General features: G+C 39.4%; 1 protein-coding gene and 1 long non-coding RNA gene across 3 annotated transcripts in view; one reads left to right on the top strand and one right to left on the bottom strand.

Annotated features, from left to right (window-relative positions):
* Positions 1-557: 557 nt before the first annotated feature.
* The window catches only part of LOC132401575 (uncharacterized), a 47694-nt gene continuing 29194 nt past the window's right edge, over positions 558-19057 (bottom strand). For both annotated transcript variants that reach the window (XR_009514620.1, XR_009514619.1), the window contains exon 3: positions 558-1504. This is a non-coding gene — a long non-coding RNA (uncharacterized LOC132401575). The remainder of the gene's footprint in view (positions 1505-19057) is intronic.
* Positions 5948-7180, top strand: foxe3 (forkhead box E3). The gene has a single exon (XM_059983591.1). It carries the CDS (start codon positions 5948-5950, stop codon positions 7178-7180), a length of 1233 nt encoding a protein of 410 aa, XP_059839574.1.

Genomic DNA, 19057 nt, shown 5'->3' with positions numbered 1-19057 from the left:
GTCCAATATCAACTCTCACCTCCCATTTACTCTTCATAAAACTAAAAAACTTTTAATATTATTGGCTAGTTTGCCCTCATATTTCATCTTTTCCCTTCTTATAACCTCTTAGTTACCTTCTGTTGAATTTAAAAGTTTCACAATCATCCAACTTCCCACTCACTTTGGCTACCTTATATGCCCTTTCCCTGGTTTTTATGCAGTCCTTATCTGCCCTTGTTAGCCACGGTTGCTTACCCCTGCCATTGTACAGGCCATACCATCCCCAGAAGAGAATAGGAGTACATCCCACCAATATTCAGAAGGCCCATTAATTTACACCTTTAGTAGCTTCCTTGGTCTCTCTTTTACAAATATTTCTTACAGAGTTTAGTGCTTTTAAAGTTGCTTTACTTGGAATGTTAACCTACATGATTAAAACATAGTCACCTGAAAAGTTACAGTTCTAGACCGGAGAATTTTCCAGTCAAGATGGCGCCATCAAACAACGATTCCGCGGGTGACATCTTTCAGATAGTCAATCTCTTCAATTATATCACTTTCTGTATGTCTTCTGCTTGTTCTTTTTGTCTTGATTGTGTTACCGAAACTGTTAGAGGCTGTGACTTGCGGTTTTGAAATCGATCAAATGACTTTGCACTCTGCTGTATCCAGAGAGCTGCCTCAAGGAGAAGACCAGAGACAGGGTTTCAAAACAGACTGAGAAAATGAACTGGAACAATGAGAGACGGGGCACCATGTCAAATATTCAGGAAGATTGAAGCACACAGGGGATTGTGGAGGGGGTCAGCAATTCCTCTTAATGGGGGTCTTGTGGGCGGTGACAGTTGGCAGCCAGGTCAGCAGTGATCAGACCCAGTGTGCCGGATGCTTCTCGTGGAAGGTCTGAGTTTGGGTGGCTGCTCTCCTTGTATGATGACGAGATGTTTTTGATATTCTGAGATTTATGTGATTATTGGACTACTTTATATTGGTCTCATTCAGCTTTTCAGTGTTTTCTTTCTGGTGGCCTATTGGCAGGTGTGCAATATGTTAGCTTTTGTGAGAGGAAGGGGCTAGGGATTTGGGGTACGATTTTCTTGGTGTTTTTCCATGTGGATGAATCTGTTATTTTTTTTGTGTGTTGGGGATTTGACTATCTTGTTGCTGTGCTTTTCTTTGAGGGAAGGTGTCAGGGATTTGATGCTATTTGTCTGATTTTTTTGAGGAGGAGGAGGTTGGGAATTTTATATTATTGTCAATGTTTTTTCCTCTGTGAGGGAGAGGGTTTCTGGGGTTTGTTTCTGAGCTTTGTTTTGATTTTTTGTGCAGGGGGGTTGGTACTTGTTGTCTTTTCTTTCAAAAACGCCCATGGTTTTTCTGTATTTCATGGCTATCTGGAGAAGATGAATATCAGAGTTGTATTGTACATGAATATTTTGACAATAAAATGAACCTTTGAGCCTTTTAATCTACTGATACAAACTCTGATCCAATTGCTTGCTGTGTACCGTCCAATTTGGATCTGCAAAACACAATGGTAATATTGGACCATAAATAAGAGACAAAATATGCTCCTTAATATTTGATTAAAAGAGATTAGAAATGCTTAGCAGGTGAACTTCTGAGAAAAGTCTTACTTAATGCCAATTGGCCTTTGATTTCCTTCAAAAAAGTCATAAATGTCACTTACATTATATCATTAGGCCCTCTTCTGTCAGTATTACCTCAATAGTTTGAAAGACCTGTGGTCATTCACCTCTTTAAAATTTCTAGCTTTGGAAAGAGATTTTTCATTGAAACCAGAGCAGAGTTCTGGATCGGTTTAAAGGGCCCTGAGGACTCCATGCAGAATGATAATTAAAACGTTATGGAGCTTTTCTAAATAAAACAATTGCTTAACAATAACTGGAGACTGCAAACACAGAGGATACAAGACTAAATCACACCTGTTATGTATTTTCATTTCCAGACATTCTACCTTAGAATTCCAAGGGTTAAAGGAAAACAAAAGATTATGGAGAAGCATAATCTCTCCTTTTAATTTAACCCTTGGAGTATTATCTTCAAAATAGGGCAGTGTTTTTTATAATGTAAAAGACTCAAGTTGATTTGTAAACCTATTTTGTGGAGAAGATACAGGATAAATGGACTGGTACATTTTTTTTTCTGCAGAGTAGGGACAACCGCACCTTTTAATGTTGAATTTAGGAATTATTTGTGGAAATTTCTAATTTGTCCTAAACAGAAGAATTGATGCTGTTTCTGTTGTTCATATTACCTGATACACTCACTTGATCATTTCTGATCAAATTACACTATTGAAAGGTATTTGCCAAGATTCTAATAATAATTTCAGCATTTCTGTGTACTGACTTCTTTCTACGTGTTTGCTGGTACAGTAGAAACAAGTGGGGCATATGTGGTGTCCTGGGAGGGATAGGAGTTGTCATGACCATTCTGGGGCAGCTCACTTACCTTTGGGCTTCACAGGACATTAGCTCTCACTTGTGGCTCAAGAAGCTGTTTGCATGTGACAACAGCCACACCCCACCTCTTGGACAGGCAAGCTAAACCAAGTGAGGATAGCCGGTGGGCCCCATATTCTGGTGAGATCGGGATATGCATGTTCATAATCAAATTTAATTATCATTCAACCATTCATGAATATAACCAAACAAAACGATGCTCCTCTAGGGTCAAGAAGCAAAACCCATTCCCAACAACACTCAATATTCTGCACAAAGCACAACTGGTTACGATTTCAGAAAAAAACATAAGTCACAAAAAGCAACAATGAAAATATACCCCAAGTGTCTGAGTGGCAAGACTGTAGAACTGATGGTAAATTGTCCTGGTCCAGCTTGTTTTTCCACCAGGCAAACACAGGAGAGCAGTACCGAGGGAATGGTATTCCAGCGTGCCCCACGGCTGTTCTCCCATACTGCCTCCGCATCTGCTCTGCCGGTCAGCTGCTACAGACGACGCCGCGACCTCGACCTTGTTCTCGCCACAACCGAGGTAATGCAGCTCACCAGCCATCGGTCTCACCAATGAATCAGTGAATCGGACCGTATTCTAGATTATCAATGTCCAACAGCTCTTCTGATCACAGTAAAAAACATTCAAGACAATCACTTGTACTGCGTATCATCCAACAGTACACGACAAGCCCAAGCGACAACACAACAATGGTACGCAGTAAGTCCAGCTCCATCGCTCAGGAGTAACTCACTGATGGAATAGTCTTGCAGCACTTGATGTTCGTTGTATCCATCAGTGACTTACGATCATAAAAAAAGACGAACAAATACTCCTTGGACTGGACCTGGAGCAGCCACTGTGGCCCAGCGCACCGCCATCTTTACAGAAATATATATGAAGTCCTCATATGAGCCGGATAAGATCAACAGTGAGATCCAGCTGCTAACAAAGAGGTTCTCCAACACTTCATGAGAGAGTGAGGGGTATGACAAACACAGAAGATGTCATGGTCATCTACTGCAACCAAGGAAGACCCCAATTTATGACAACTGCTGGACCTGGACATTCTAGGTCGAGACATTGGATCTGCGCCGGTTTAAAAACTTTCCCGCATAGATCTCCTGTCATTGTATTATACGACGGACAACTAACAGTTAAAGGGAAACCAAAATTACTTGAAAATAACAGGCTTTAAAATCACTTGCCTACTTAACGGCAGGTAAAGTTATTTCAACAACCTGTTCCGTATGTTCAACACATGCTCAATATTATTTTGCATCAGTTTTAACTACTCAGAATGATACTATGCTATCATTTTATTAAATTCTTTTGGCAGTGCGGTGCATGAAACCGTGATCCATGGAAATAAAACTCAGGATCATAGAAGAAGCAGCCAGAATACGGCTATATTCAACAACAGCTTTTAAGGAATATCTTCAGTCTCCTTATTCTGGAAATGTTTGAAGTTAAGATGAACAGAATGAAGTACTTTAACGTTGTATTTTCTCACTTTGATAACCAGTGCAAAATATTATGGAATTGTCTTGCTTACAATATTTACTGGGTTTATGTACACTTCAAATATGCACAGTGAAATTAACTCCAAGGTAGAAACAAAATCTCCCCTGTCCTTGAATAGAAGGAAAAACGGACAGGCAGAATATCCAACATCACTAAATAATTCGGATGTTGGAAATATAGAAATAATACGATCACAAATGTGCACGAGAGAATTATGTGTTTAATGTCACGTGCACCCCAAGGATGGTTGCGACACCAGTATTCAGATGAAAATTAGAATAGTGGCCATCCATAAAATTAATAGTGTGTAAACATAATTGCATCATTTTTATGAGCTTAACAAAAAAATTTTGAAGCTGATACTTGTTTTAAAATCTGTAAATGGATCGAACACTAAACATTTAATTCGAATTGTAATGGTATCTCATTTACAGGTTTCTAAAGTGAATATAATACAACGTAGAAATGTAATACAATTTAGAAAAAAGTTTTCTTGAAATCAAAGTATTTATTTTGCGCTTCAATTAACTTCTGCCTTACTGAGGAGAGACACAGGTTGGTCTGGTTCTCTGAAGGGGAAGGTCCGATTCAAAAGCTTTGTGCTTGACTGGAGACCAGGGTCAGGCAAAGAGGCAACTTTTACCTGAGATTACGAACTGCGGAACACACCGAGACCAAACATCAGAACTACATACTAGGGTCCACGATAGCAGACATAAGCCACTCGTGACTCGACCCGAAATCCTTGGGATGGAGTTTACTACTAAAGCTGCCTGATTTCCGCGCATATTTCTGTAATTCGTATTTAACCTGCGATTAATCCTCTTTCCAATTCTTCCTGATTCGAGTCGGTTGAATGTTATAACGATGCCTCAACTGGCGACAACATTGCCGTTGCACTGATTAACTGTCATCTTACAGTCTTTTTTCTGCCTCTGATAAAAGATGTCCCAAAATTAACTCCAAGAGGATGGGAAATCTCAGATTTTAACGCCAAGTATCAACATTATTTTAACAATTCAACACAGAGATGGATAAACATGGAAGGTTAACTGTAAGTTCGCAGGACAACTTTCATACAAATGCTTGATCCAATTAATTTTCGTCATCTAATAATTACTTAAATAATGATGTAGAAATAACGCTCATAACATATTCGCAGATAATGCCAATTATCCAATGCACGGCAGTTATTAAAGGGGTAGACTCAACAAGTTATTATTATCCGTCCGCTATATTCGCTACAGCAGAACTTGGAATACTGATACATAAATGTACATCTTTCTAACGCGAATGATTTATAGGAAAGATCCCACTTCAAATGATTAGACTGATTTTAATTACTCTTAATGCAATTTCTTTGAGTAATTATAGATGAACGAAATTCCTTAGTGTTCAATATATTTTTATGTAAAATAGACACATCATATAGTGATTTAACAATCTGACCCTGTTGTCGAAACACTGTTAGTTCATCCATTCTTAACATCACTCGTTTAAAACTATGCCATACATATTTAATAAAATTAGCGGAATGTGTGCTTCATAATCTACCGCCACACTGGACGGCAGTTACCACTCAGTTCGAAACGACAGCCTGCAATGCAGAGTAATAGTCGATATTAAATTCTGCTCCAGTCGTCCCTGACCTTAACGCATCCTCGCGCACTTTCTAAACGGTCTCCTGGTTCTCCCTATTGACCACTTCCTATAAAATCCGTATCAAGAGTTCTAAGGAGAAGCGGGTTATTATTACATTGCGCACCTCTCTGGAGAGACCCTTTAGGAAGGTGGGTGGGCATGCTCATTAAAAGCACTGACACAATGAGGGCAAATAGGGTGGCGCCAGACTCCTCTTGCTCTGACATATAAACCAGGTGGCGTCAGTTCAACACCTGATCCCGGCCTTCTCAGCAGCAAACATCACGCCGGACTGCCCAGAGCAGACCTCAGGCTGAAGTTTATGAATCTAACCGACATCTCGTACTTTACTGGCGCATGCACCATGACTGCCGAGACTCAGCACTCGCCCACCGAAGCCTCCACCGCTTCGGTGCCGCTGGAGAGCTCAGCGGGTATATCGCTAGAGACCCCGGGGAAGAATGAGGTGATGGTCAAATCGGAGCCCCAGGGCAGCACGCCGATCACGGAGAGAGAGGACGAGGAAACTGGGGACATTGAAGGACTCATCCCCACTTCAGGGAGCAGGAGGAGGAAGCGCCCTATCCAACGCGGTAAACCTCCCTACAGTTACATCGCTCTTATCGCCATGTCCATTGCCAACTCGCCAGAAAGGAAGCTGACGCTTGGAGGAATTTACAAGTTTATAATGGACCGGTTCCCATTCTATAGGGAAAATTCCAAAAAGTGGCAAAATTCCATAAGGCACAACCTAACGCTAAATGATTGTTTTGTGAAGATCCCCCGCGAACCCGGGCGCCCCGGGAAGGGCAATTACTGGACGCTGGATCCGGCAGCTGAAGATATGTTCGACAACGGGAGCTTTTTACGTCGGAGGAAACGTTTCAAGCGCTCAGACATCACCACCTACCCAGGTTACATGCAAAATTCCAGTGCCTTCACCCCCACTCCGGTTGGGAGACCTTCCTATCCCAATGCACTGTATCCCAGCGTATGTTCGGCCTATAGTCCGCAGGTCCACAGCAGCAGCCACAACCCGGCCATGCTGCATCCCTACCAGGGGGCAGCGGTTAGTCAGGCCCAACACAGGATGTTCAGTATTGACAATCTCATCGGGCCACAATCCGTTTTGCAGGCTTCATCTGGGATTGACTTAAACTCTCACTTAAACGGAGAAATTGGACCAATGGTCAGTTGCTCAATTGGCGGAGTGGACGTTTCCGGTTTTCAACCACAGTCCGCAAGCCCGACTGGGACTGGGGCCGGGTTGAACAGGTCTTCCAACAGCATTACTTCCAATACGACCTATTCGTATTCAGCATCCCCTCCTCACCTATCTCTATCTCAAGCCAGCTACTCTGCCAATAACACCCAGATGTACTGTCCTTCCAATCGACTTGCCATGCCGCCCATGAGACACAACTCCTGCTCGGATCACAGCGATCAGCTTTTGGGTTTATCCAACCATCAGATGAACGGACTCGCACAGTTCAATGCCAATAATTCATACATGCGACAAGCAAATTGTGCACCTGCACTTGACAGATTCATGTAGAATGCCTTTTAGAGAAGAGAGGTCGCAAAACAAAGTCACTCCTGTGCTACAATACAGGTCAAGGTTAGCTCTTTTACATTTTTTTATTGGGAAACATCGTCAAACTCATATTCATCCGGTCCCTACTGTAAATATACAGTATGTATCATTGTGCTCTTATATACATTTGCATTTCTAGAACGTACGACCTATATTTAATCTCTAAATCGAAGAGGGTCGTTGTCACAATTTAACAATGTTACATTTGCCTGATTAAAGGTGATCAAAATTTCGTTCAGTTAATGATTTAGAAAGGAACTGTGTTCCTTGTGGTACTTTTGTATTTCAGGAAAAAGCGTTAATCGTGTAATTTCTACTGTAGTTGTTTTAGATGGAAAATGCCTGGTTTATTCTTATTGTCAATGACAAGAAACAATAAACATTTGATTTTTTAAGTACAAAGAAATTGTCGTTTTTTAGAAAGCATGTTCACAAATAAAGCACGTACGAACCAATCATTTTTCTGAATCATGCATATTAGACATCAACAATTGCACAGAAATAAGAAACTTTACAACTCTATCTATCTTTTTACTCGGATTGGATTTTTAACAAACACAAATTAATGAAGATTGCTGTACATGAAACATCTATCATAGAATCTGTACATAGAATCTAGAATGTCGGAAAGTACGAAGTTTGTAAGAACATTTAGAAAAGAAATAAAATTAATGAACAGTTGCACATTTCAAAATTAATTGATATAGAAATATATTAGTTATATGAGGTAATTATTGACAAAGCTTCGAAACACGACTCATTCCAGTTAAATTAGACTCTGGAATTTTCCACAATGAATAATTAGAAAAGATTTGGACAGCTTCAGTCTAGTAATTAAATTAATTGTAGGTCAAAACCTATTTCCTATCATTCAGATCACACTGTATTTGTTTATAACATTTTATTAAAACTAATCTGCAATAGTTTTAAATGCCCCCAGACGACCTCGAGAGGAACAACTAGAAAACTCTGAAGACGTTTCACAATAACGCTAAGAGTAAAGCCACTCCGGAGAAGGGCAGTGAATTATCACGTCAGATGGCGGTGTCAACGGTTATTCAAAGCTATACCAACGAAAACTAGGAATCTAACAATGCCGGGTTCTAAAGAAAATAATAACAGGTAGACTATCGAAAGAGGATCTGTACTTTTAATATTTTAAATAATACTTTAAAGTGGGCACAACCTGCAAAGGAATTTAATTTCCTGGAAGAGTGATGAGCCAATAAATTTATTTAGTTAAATGGAAGAGGCAAAATACTGTAACAGCGTGCTTACTTGGCAGTGCTATATGTATTACCTTTTTTCGGACATGATCAGCACTGGAAAAAAAACCTGCCGTACTTTTCTTTCATTAAATGTCTTTGTCCTTTTTTTTTCCCTATTTACAAAACCATCTGGCAACAAATAAACTTGGTAACCTTCCGTGGATATCTCATTTTGTGCCAGTATAAAGTTCAAGCATATTAAACAAAAGTCACTGGAGATAATATTTTCTACTGATTAGGCGCTATTAAATTTGAAGATATTTTATTTATTTAGTGATATAAATTATACGAAATATAGACATGAATTAGTATTGTGACCTATTTTACATATTTCTATTCAAGCCACGCACCATCTTTAATTATTATTTATTCATAAATAAAGTTTGCAACCCGGCCGATTTTATCTAGTGCGTTCAATGAAGAGGCAGAAAGCACATGCCTTGCTGAAGATTTTTATTGAAGTTAACAGCTCTCAGTTCTGGTTTCACCTCAAGTGGTTGTGGAGCCAGGAACGCTCAGAATGTCTGACAGCGGCCTTCGTATCGCTGGTCACCATCTCCAGCTGGCATTATTGACCATGTTTGCTGTTCTGCGCAGCAGTCACTTTAACAGGCTTCTTGATGCATGGACGCTCAAATCCTGTAACTCTTTTTAAAAACCTGGAAGGTTCGTGTTTTTTTTGGATGGGTAACTTCTGCTGAGCAGCGTAAAAATGTAATGGGAATATCATCAATGGACAACTTAAACAACGATATTGGTTTTCTAAAAACGTGAGTTTTACAGATATGCCAGATAAAATTTGCCAGGTAAAAGGGACTTGAACCACGGTTTGGATGATTCCAGAATCTCTGACCTGCAAGAAGGAAGGCACACGGCACTTGGGAATAGTTGTGGTCTGAACCTCATCTTCGCCTATTTGCAAACCGTAGGAAGCAAAGGAAAAGTTCGCTTTTGGAGTGTTGATTATCCCCGGTTACAAGCGCCCAAATTCTGGACATCCGAAGGAGCTCTCTTAATACAACTAAATTCAGGAGTCTGACTTACGGATGGAAGTTTACTGCTACCAACGTCGTTTCTCCTTTATCCACCTTTAGTAATTGTTTTTCCTACTAGTTTTTTTTGTGCTTTTGATGTCTTTCCCCACAATACTAGGGAGGCATGGTAAATTTATAGAGTTACCTTTGTGTACTTAAGGACAAAATCCACTTACAGACCTAGGCAAAAATGAAACAGACAGTTATTTTGCTGAAATACATTGACATTTTTTTAAAAAAAAGTGAAGAGACTTGACTCCTGTTCATAACTAGGTTTATATTATTTAACTTTTCCTAGTGTTTCGAGGAAAAATGTTTTTAAAGGTCTACTTTCTCTTGCACCTTTTTTGCTTTATTGAAATACCCCTCCCCCATTCCCCAATCCAGCTATCATCCTTGATTCATTCTCTCCCCAGGATACACTGCCTTCTGAAATAGGTCACCCCCCCCCCCAGTACTCCTGATATTCCTGCTCACTTAATGTCATTCCAAGCATTTATTTGCTTTTAAATAAAGTTACACTACTCTGCACCTCTCTGGACTTTCTTTTAGTGGTCCAAGGAGACCATTACAAAGGTCTCCATCTCAACAGTAGCCCAGTGCAATAATTGTCTCCATTCCATCCAAATCATCGCTGAGAATATTGTCAATGGATGAGCTATCACAATACTTCTCTGCATCTTCCTCCTCAATTTCCATTCACTTCAGTATAAGACCTTGGCTGTTCATGAATGATTACGTCAGAAAATGCCCTTGACAGAAATTGCAGAGAAAATACTTCCCAGTTGGCTATACCATCTCCAGTTGCCCTACCCAGGGCATATGGCGAGCTTCTAATTGATTAATCACAGCTTATCATTTCTCCATATCCCTTACCAATTCTCCCACAAGAGCTTTTCACCTTTTTTTTTCTGGTGTTCTCGCCCCAAGATAAAAATTCTTCTTTTATATCATTCTCCCAAGTCCCTTTCACATTTTCTCACCAAGAAGCCTTCTCTTTAACCTCTGCACTTCTTATACTCACTGTCCCCAGAAAGTATTAGCTTCATTTCTCAATCACTCATACAAGAATAGGTTTTAAACCATGTTCATAATCTTCCACTTTCTTGCTCGTGTGCCTTTTCTATGTACTTCCATTTTCTCTGTCACAGATAGGGGCATCATGTGCTGACCCTGCAATGGAAACATGTATCCCTTCTCCTTTTCCAGTTAACTTGCTTCTGTGTCTGACTTAGAAATATATTTCTTCAATTCACTTAAAAATGCATGTTCAAAATCCCAGCTGTTTAATTTCCGGTCTTTCATTCGCCATGTCATTTCTGCAGCTGTCAGTCGGATCAATATATGCTGTCAGTCGGATCAATATATGCTGTCACTTCTATCTTCTATGCCGTAGTCACAATTAAGAATATTACTCTCTTTATTTCTCTCTCTGGACCCACCTTTGCTCCTTTAAGAAGGGGGAATGAGACTTGAAAAGATACAACAAACAAATGATTTAGAGACAGAATGACAGATGAAGTTGAATAAAATAATGTTCCATCAAACTTATATTTCTCAAGACAGTGAAATATTGGTATATGAAATATTTTATTAATATTGTTTCCAGCAGTCTGGGTGCACACGTTTAGCAATGCTTGTGGCTTTGCTCAGTGGAGACACAGATTCAGCACAGTTCCTTTTGGATTCATTATTGGAAGTTAGTAGTTGGTATAAACCAAGGAATCTGTATGACATGAGTTATAAATTAATATATGGTATATGGAGGATATTTAAGGTGGAGAGTTATACGGGCGGCAGGGTTTAAGGGTTGCCACAACATTGTGGGCCGAATGGCCTGTACTGTGCTGTATTGTTCTTTCTCTTTGTTCTTTAATTATTAAGCTTGATCATATATTAAATCATTGGCCCTGTTTATTTTAAAGTGCCCTATTTTTTTTTTACATAAATCCAATGTAAAGATCATACTGTGTCCTTGATTTTCAAGTGCATATACAAGGGGTGATTGATAAGTTCGTGGCCTAAGGAAGAAGGAGTCAATTTTCGAAAACCTATATCTTTCAACATAGTCCCCTCCTACTTAGTCCAGCAATCATGGAGCATACGGATCTTGGGCTTGCAGAAAGTGTCCAATGCAGGGGTGATTGATAAGTTTGTGGCCCAAGGTAGAAGGAGATGAGTTATACAGTTCTCGTTACATGCACGTGCGGGTCAACTCATTGAGCGATGCAGGAAGTTTGAAGTTAATATCTAATCTCTTTCTACCTTAGGCCATGAACTTATCTATTAACTTCAAACTTTCTGCATAATCACTCAAATATCTAATCTCTTTCTACCTTAGGCCACAAACTTATCAATCACCCATCTGTGGACACTTTCTGGAGGTCCAAGATCTGTATGCTCTTCAACCGCTGAACTAAGTGTGCAAATGTAGGAGGGGACTATGTTGAAAAATAAATGTGCTAGGTTTTCTAAAATTGACTCTTTCTACCTTAGGCCACAAACTTATCAATTACCCCTCGTATATGTTGCTTAAGATGAGCAACATATGAATGTTGCTTAAGTGCCCATTTCATTCATCAAACATTGTTTCTACCAACATCTTTATCCTAAAACATAGTTCCACTTTTCTTTGTTGTTTTGGTCACATCATGTTTACTAGAAGTCATGTACCATCCAGCCTAGCTATGACACCAAAACATGCTAATGCTCTATTTTTGTAGAAAACAATGCTAAACTACACAAAAATGTATACATGGTATTGGATTTGCACCTATAATTATTATATGGCATATAGTATTCCTGATAAGAAACTTTGCAGTGTGCCACTCAACTGATTATTGATATACCATGGCAAAATAAATACTATCTTATCATACCATGCAATGGACTCAGCCTTCACAGTAATAACTGAGAACCTGCAACAGCCACACATCATATAGTGAATAATTAGAAGATATTTGTAGAAAAGTAGCAATCAGCCATTATTAGTATTATTATTTTTGGAATGTTTACTCAGATTTCCTAAGAGGCGACAGAAAAGGAATTGATTTATTGTATCAGTATGCATAAGGATCTGAATATTTATTATACCAATGCTATGACTTAGAACTCAAGAGTTATGAATTTCCTTTGGCTGGGTTATGTTTCTAAAGCAATGTTACAAACAAAGAGCTGAAATTGTTCAAATTAATTTTCAAACTCCTGGCAATGCACATCTTGCAGAGTCTCATGGTCTCAGAACACATCCTACACAATCTGGAAAGCACTCCAATACCTCTGCTTTCTGAGGAGGCTGAAGAGAGCTGCACTATGCACATCAATGTTCAGGTCCTTCAGTAGATGCGCAGTAGAGAGCATCCTAACATGCTGCATCACTGAATGGTACAGAAACTGCAATGTGGTAGACAGAAAGCCAAAACTGCCAAACGCATCTATAGCGGCACCAGTACCCACCACCAAGGACATATATACAAAAGATGCCGGGAAAAAAGCCAGCAGTATCATAAAGGATCCCATCCACTCTGCTCATGGACTGTTTGCCCCACTCTCATCAGGGAGGGGGGTATGTACTCTAGTATCAGCATCAGGACCACCAGGCTCAGAAACAGTTACTTTCCCCAAGCAGTAAGGCTGAACAATGCCTCCACCCACCTATCCATTCCAGTACAACCCCACCACACTACTTCATCATTCAGTCTGTCATGTACAGACATTCCTGTGCCTAATGTCATGGACATATAATCAAGCTATGTATTTAAGCTATCTTATGTGTTTATATTTAAATATAAATACATTGTCTTTTGTTCATTGTCTTTTCTTATGTGTTGTATCAGATCTGGAGTAACAATTATCTAGTTCTCCCTTACACTTGTGTACTGAAAATGACATTAAACAATCTTGAATCTTGAATTTAAAAGTTGTAGAATCTCATCACAAGGTGTGTAAAAGATTACTTTTTTCTAAAATTAATACAAAATAATATGACATGATATGATGAGCAAGACACAAAATCTAATTTTACTATTGCTACCAAATGGATTACACTCCCCAGCGACAGTAAGGAATGTGTGAAAGTAATCACCACACAGCAGGGTAAGTCCTCTAATCTTACAGCCTACTTCAATTCCTTAATGGCGATGTTTACAGCACAAGGAAGAAAATGTCAGTTTAGAAAGAGCATAATGCCAAATGGCTTAGTTATAAAGTTGAACTAACTCAAGCTGCTACACTGCCATGATGTAAGAATCTGCCCAATCTGTATAACTGGAAACTGTGGAGCTGAGGAAAACTGGGAAAAGCTGTTCATTTTGAGATAATTTTAGATCCACTTTATCTTTGCAGCTTGGTTTTCCTGTTCTTAATCTGAATCTGGTATTTGATTCATATAATATATGAATATTGAATGTGAATATGTCCTTCCCTTCTGCTTCATTTTATTCTCCAATTTTTTGGTCATTCACTCATTTTAGTTATTCTCCATGTATAATGCTCTTGAGAGTTAGCCTAGACAGTACCCACACTATCATTTTCTTAAAGAGCTTGAATTATTTAATTATAGTATGGCCTGTCAGATTTTGATTCTAATTCATCCAAGTTAGATCTACCCTGGTCGAATTGAGATTGGCCTTTCTGCAACTTATTATTTCTACCATAGTGTGGTAGGCATAATTATATACTAGATATTTTAAACCTTGATATTTTTGCCGTTATTCCAACCACAAGTTCTGGGTGATTAATTTAAAAAATAGCTTAAGGATAGTTTCCACCCTACTGTTATAAGACGATTGAATCATTCCCTGGTATGTTAAGATGACCTCTTGTCCTGATAATCTACCTTGTTATGACCTTGCACCTTACTGTCTATGTGCACTGTATTTTCTCTGTAGTTGTTACAATTCCGTCTGTATTCAATTATTCTTTCTACCTTGTGGTACCTCAGTGCACTGTGCAATGAATTGATCTATATGAACAACATGTCAGCTCTTCACTCTCATACACAAACTCTCCCATTGAAACCTCAGCTACATTTTGGATACCTGCAGTAACTGCTTTTATTAACCTCTCTGCTAGAAAGCTATAAATACAATACTTTTCCAAAAAAGTGGTCATTTAATTTTTCACTAAATTAATTTCAAGTTCTTTGCTTCCACCCTCTGAGGTGACATTCACCCATATGCTCAAGAATATTTTCATGGTCTTTACGTCTTCCACACAATGAAGAAATGGCATGCGAAGTGGAGCAATTTAGTCTGTTAACATTTAGGGAACAGCAATCATACCTAGAAAGTTCAATGTTCAAAGTAAATTTATATTCGAAGTACATATATGTCGCCATGTACAACCATGAGATTCATTTTCAGGTAGGCATAAGTCAATAAATCCATAATTGAATGATAGAATCAATGAAAGACTGCACCAACTTGGGCATTCAATCAGTGTGCAAAAGACAACAACCTGTGCAAATACAAAAATAAATAACGAATAATAATAATTACATAAGCAATAAATATCAAGATCATGAGGTGAAGAGTCCTTGAAAGTAAGTCCATAGGTCGTAGGAACATTTCAGTGATGGGGCAAGTTAAGCTGAATGAAGTTAGACCATAAGACCATAAGATATGGGAGCATAATTAGGCCATTTGGCCCATGAAGTCTGCTCCACCATTTCATCATGGCTGATTCAGTTTTCCTTTCAGCCCCAGTCTCCTGCCATTCCCCCTCCACCCCACAGTATCCCTTCATGCCCTGACCAATTAAGAATGTTACATACCCCGTGGGTATCTTGTGACTATCATATGACCATGGTGTAATTGAGTATCTTGTGAGCATGATGTGATTGTCTTGTGATGGTGGGGTGATGTAATTTTCCCACCAATGTGAGGTCACGTGATGTAATTTTCCCGCCAATGTGAGGTCACGTGATGTAATTTTCCTGCCGATGGGTCGTCACAGGATGTTAAGTTCCAACAGGTATATAAGCAGAAACCCTTGCTGTGATGCAATTAGTTCGGGGGTAGTTCGATAGACAGTTCGTTAGTAAGTTTTGCTGCGTATTTGTCTCATGACGCAGTTTTGTTTTTAAAGTGGAGTTTTTACTTTTTATTGTAAGGAGCAAAAGCTGTTGGGCCAGCAGTTTTGCCAATTGCTGCCAGTTCTGGTTTGTTGCATCTTTGATTTATCTTTACAGTTGAGTTGGAGAGTGAAGACTTTACTGCAGTACAGGAACCCAAAGGATTGAGTAAAGTTGGTGTCGTGTCATTCGGCGGTTTAATGAACGATCATTCTTATTGAATCTTCGTTCAGGAATAGTGATCTGCGTCTGAGATAACCCCTGCAAGATCAGGAAGGTTTGTGCAGTGTTCACCTTCCAGCAGCAAAAGGTCAGTTCCTTTAAGCCCTTCACCGTGAATCCTTTGGCCGAGGCATCTCTCGACGGTCATCAGCAGATTCGTCATTTTCTTCGGAGAACTTGTTGTTGCAGTAAAGTCTCTCCTTACTGACTGTATAAATCACTTGGACTTCAGAATTTACCACTTTACGACTGTGTTCGAATTTACCACTTTAAGACCGTGTTTGAATTTACCACTTTAAGAACTATTCTAGAGTTTGGCTGTTTGTTAAATTGCCGTGTAGCAGTTAACTCCTGGTTAAGTTAGTCGTTTGTTTACTTTTCACTTCTGTTGAACAGAGTTTAATAAATGTTTATGTTTGTTTATAAAACCTGACTCAATTCGATATTCATTGTTGCCGACCACAAAACAAGAATCTTTCAATCTCTGCGTTAAATGCAGATAAAGACTTGACCTCCACGGATGCCTGTGGCAAAGAATTCCACAGATTCACCACTCTCTGGCTAAAGAAATTCCTCCTCATCTCTGTTCCAAAAGGATGCCCCTCTATTCTGAGGCTTCGACTTAGACTCTCCCACCAGAGGAAACATCTTTACGACCATTTTAACAAAGCCTTTCACCAATTGATGTTTTAATGAGATCACCCCTCATTCTTCTGAATTCCAGTGAATACAGGCCCAGAGCCAAATGATCTTCATATGACAAGCCATTCAATCCTCGAATCATTTTTGTGAACCTCCTTTGTACCCTCTTTGCACCCTCTTCATCACATCCTTTCTGAGATAAGGGGCCCAAAACTGCTCACAATATCCAAGTGAGGCCTCGCCAGCGTTTTATAAAGTCTCAGCATTACATCTTTGCTCTTGTATTCTAGTCCTCTTGAAATAACATCACATTTGCCTTTTTCACCACAGACTTAACCTGCAAATTAACCTTTAGAGAATCCTATACAAGGACTCCCAAGTTCTGTTGCACCTCAGATTTTTGTATTTTCTCTCCATTTAGACAATAGTCAACCCTTTCATTTGTTCTACCAAAATGCATGGCCATACACTTCTTGACACTGTATTCCAGCTGCCACTTCTTTGCCCATTCTCCTAATCTGTCTAAATCCTTCAATACTCTCTACTTCCTCAAAACTACTTGCTTTTCCAACTATCTTTGTATTTTCTGCACACTTTGCAACAAAACCATCAATTCTATCATGCAAATCATTAACATATAACATAAATAAAATTGGTCCCAACACAGACCCCTGTGGATCATCACCAGTCACCAGCAGCCAACCAGAAAAGCCATTCTTTATTCCCACTCTTTGGCTCCTGCTAATCAGCTACTGCTTTATCCATGCTAGAACTATCTGGTAATACTATGGCTTGTAGCTTGTTAAGCAGCCTCATGTGTGGCAACTTGTCAAAGACCTTCTGAAAATCCAAATATACAGCATCACCAATTCTCCTTTGTCTATCCTGCTTGATATTTCCTCAAAGATTTGTCAGGCAAGATTTTCCCTTGAGAAAACCATGCTGACTATGGACTATATTATCAAGTGCCTCCAAGTACCCCATAAGCACATCCTTAACAATCGACTCCAACACCTTCCCAGCCTCTGAGGTCAGACAAATTGGCCTATAGTTTCCATTTTATCTGCCTCTCCCTTCTTGGAGAGTGCAGCGATATTTGCAATTTTCCATTTTTCTGGAACCATTCCAGAATCTAGTGGAGGGCCAGCATTGTGGGGATGTGAGTGGCTGAGACAACTGCAACTTGATTGGAGATCCATCTACCATTTACATGCCACATTCCCTGCAATAGTCAACTGAAAACAAATTAAGAAAGGTACTAGATGACTGTTTACATTGCTTTATATCATGACCTGTTGCCCAACAGAGGGCAAACAGGTGTTCGTGCCAACCTTTGTGCCCCTGGTTAGAAAGCATACTGGTCCAAGAAAGGACCATGCAGCTTTGAGGTAGCATGAAAGTGTTGAAAGCTCTGGTTTGACTCCAACAGTTTTTGTAGGCGGCATATCTGAGAAAGCTTCTGATATGTTAGTCAGGCAGTTACTTGCAAAATGTAGCTTGCTTTTAAGCTGGAAGTGGGTTCAAGGAACTTCAGGACTGTTGCAAGCACTCAGACTTTGTGAGTATAAAGAACCAGAATCTACTCTGCATGCATTAAGGTTATTGCATGAACTTCAAGAGCGAGACAAAAAGCTGCTTGTAAAAGTGGATGCAAAGACCCAGCGGGATGAACAGGCCAAAAAGAGAAGAGTCAATGGAGATACAAAAACAGAGGACTCATCAGATGATGTTGAGGATGAAGAAACCAAGAGAGATCAGTTCTTAAAGGAAGCGATAGAAGGATTAATAAGAGAATACTCCAGTGAAATAAATACACTTTCCCAGGAGCAAAATGCACAAACTAGAAGAAGTAAAAGGAAGGAGAAGAAAGGTGTTCAGAGTTGTCTTAACTGCTTCCTTCAGCCTCAGAGTCAACTCCTACAACCACCATGGAGCACTTGAGATCGTTTTCACAGCCACAGGTCTCATCTGCCAAGCAGAGTCATCCTCCTTGTCAGGAAAGATGATATTCTACCAGGGTATGAAAGCCTCCACCGCTCTTGAATCTTTAGGACTGAATGGGACAACAAAAAAATTTACTCTGCTATGAATGTCAGTATAGTAGTTGTATTTTGTATAGTATTGTGTGTATACTGTATAGTTGAGATGCATTCTCTATTGAATTGGAGTTTTTAGATAAGTAGGGAACCATGTTGTATGTTTAATATTTCAGTAATATTTGAGTAATCTTGAAGAATGTTGTTGATAAAGCATTCTTTGTTTAAGTAGGGTTGTTTGCAAAAATAATTGAATTGCATTTGTTGTGACGCTATCATGTGATACGTGCGCACCTCGCATAAAATAAAAAAACCAAATGAAGACTCGCATCTCTTGGCTCTCTTGTTTTCCTTTAAATGAGTTCAAAATTTTGGAGTTACATAACAGAACAGGTGGGTATCTTCATTTCTTGATAAACTTTTCATGGTGCTTTGTTGTAGTGGTCTTGTTGCACTCGTTACCTCGACCTGGAGCATCAAATGATTGTGCTGAGCATTCTATTTACTAACAAAGTTCCCCTCCATGATCCTGACTGCAGATATTCAGCAGGCACCCAAGGTAC

This window comes from Hypanus sabinus, chromosome 11 (assembly GCF_030144855.1).
Source record: "Hypanus sabinus isolate sHypSab1 chromosome 11, sHypSab1.hap1, whole genome shotgun sequence".
Classification (NCBI taxonomy): Eukaryota; Metazoa; Chordata; class Chondrichthyes; order Myliobatiformes; family Dasyatidae; genus Hypanus; species Hypanus sabinus.
Note: the sequence above shows the minus strand (reverse complement) of the source record. Positions and strands in the feature narration are given on the sequence as shown.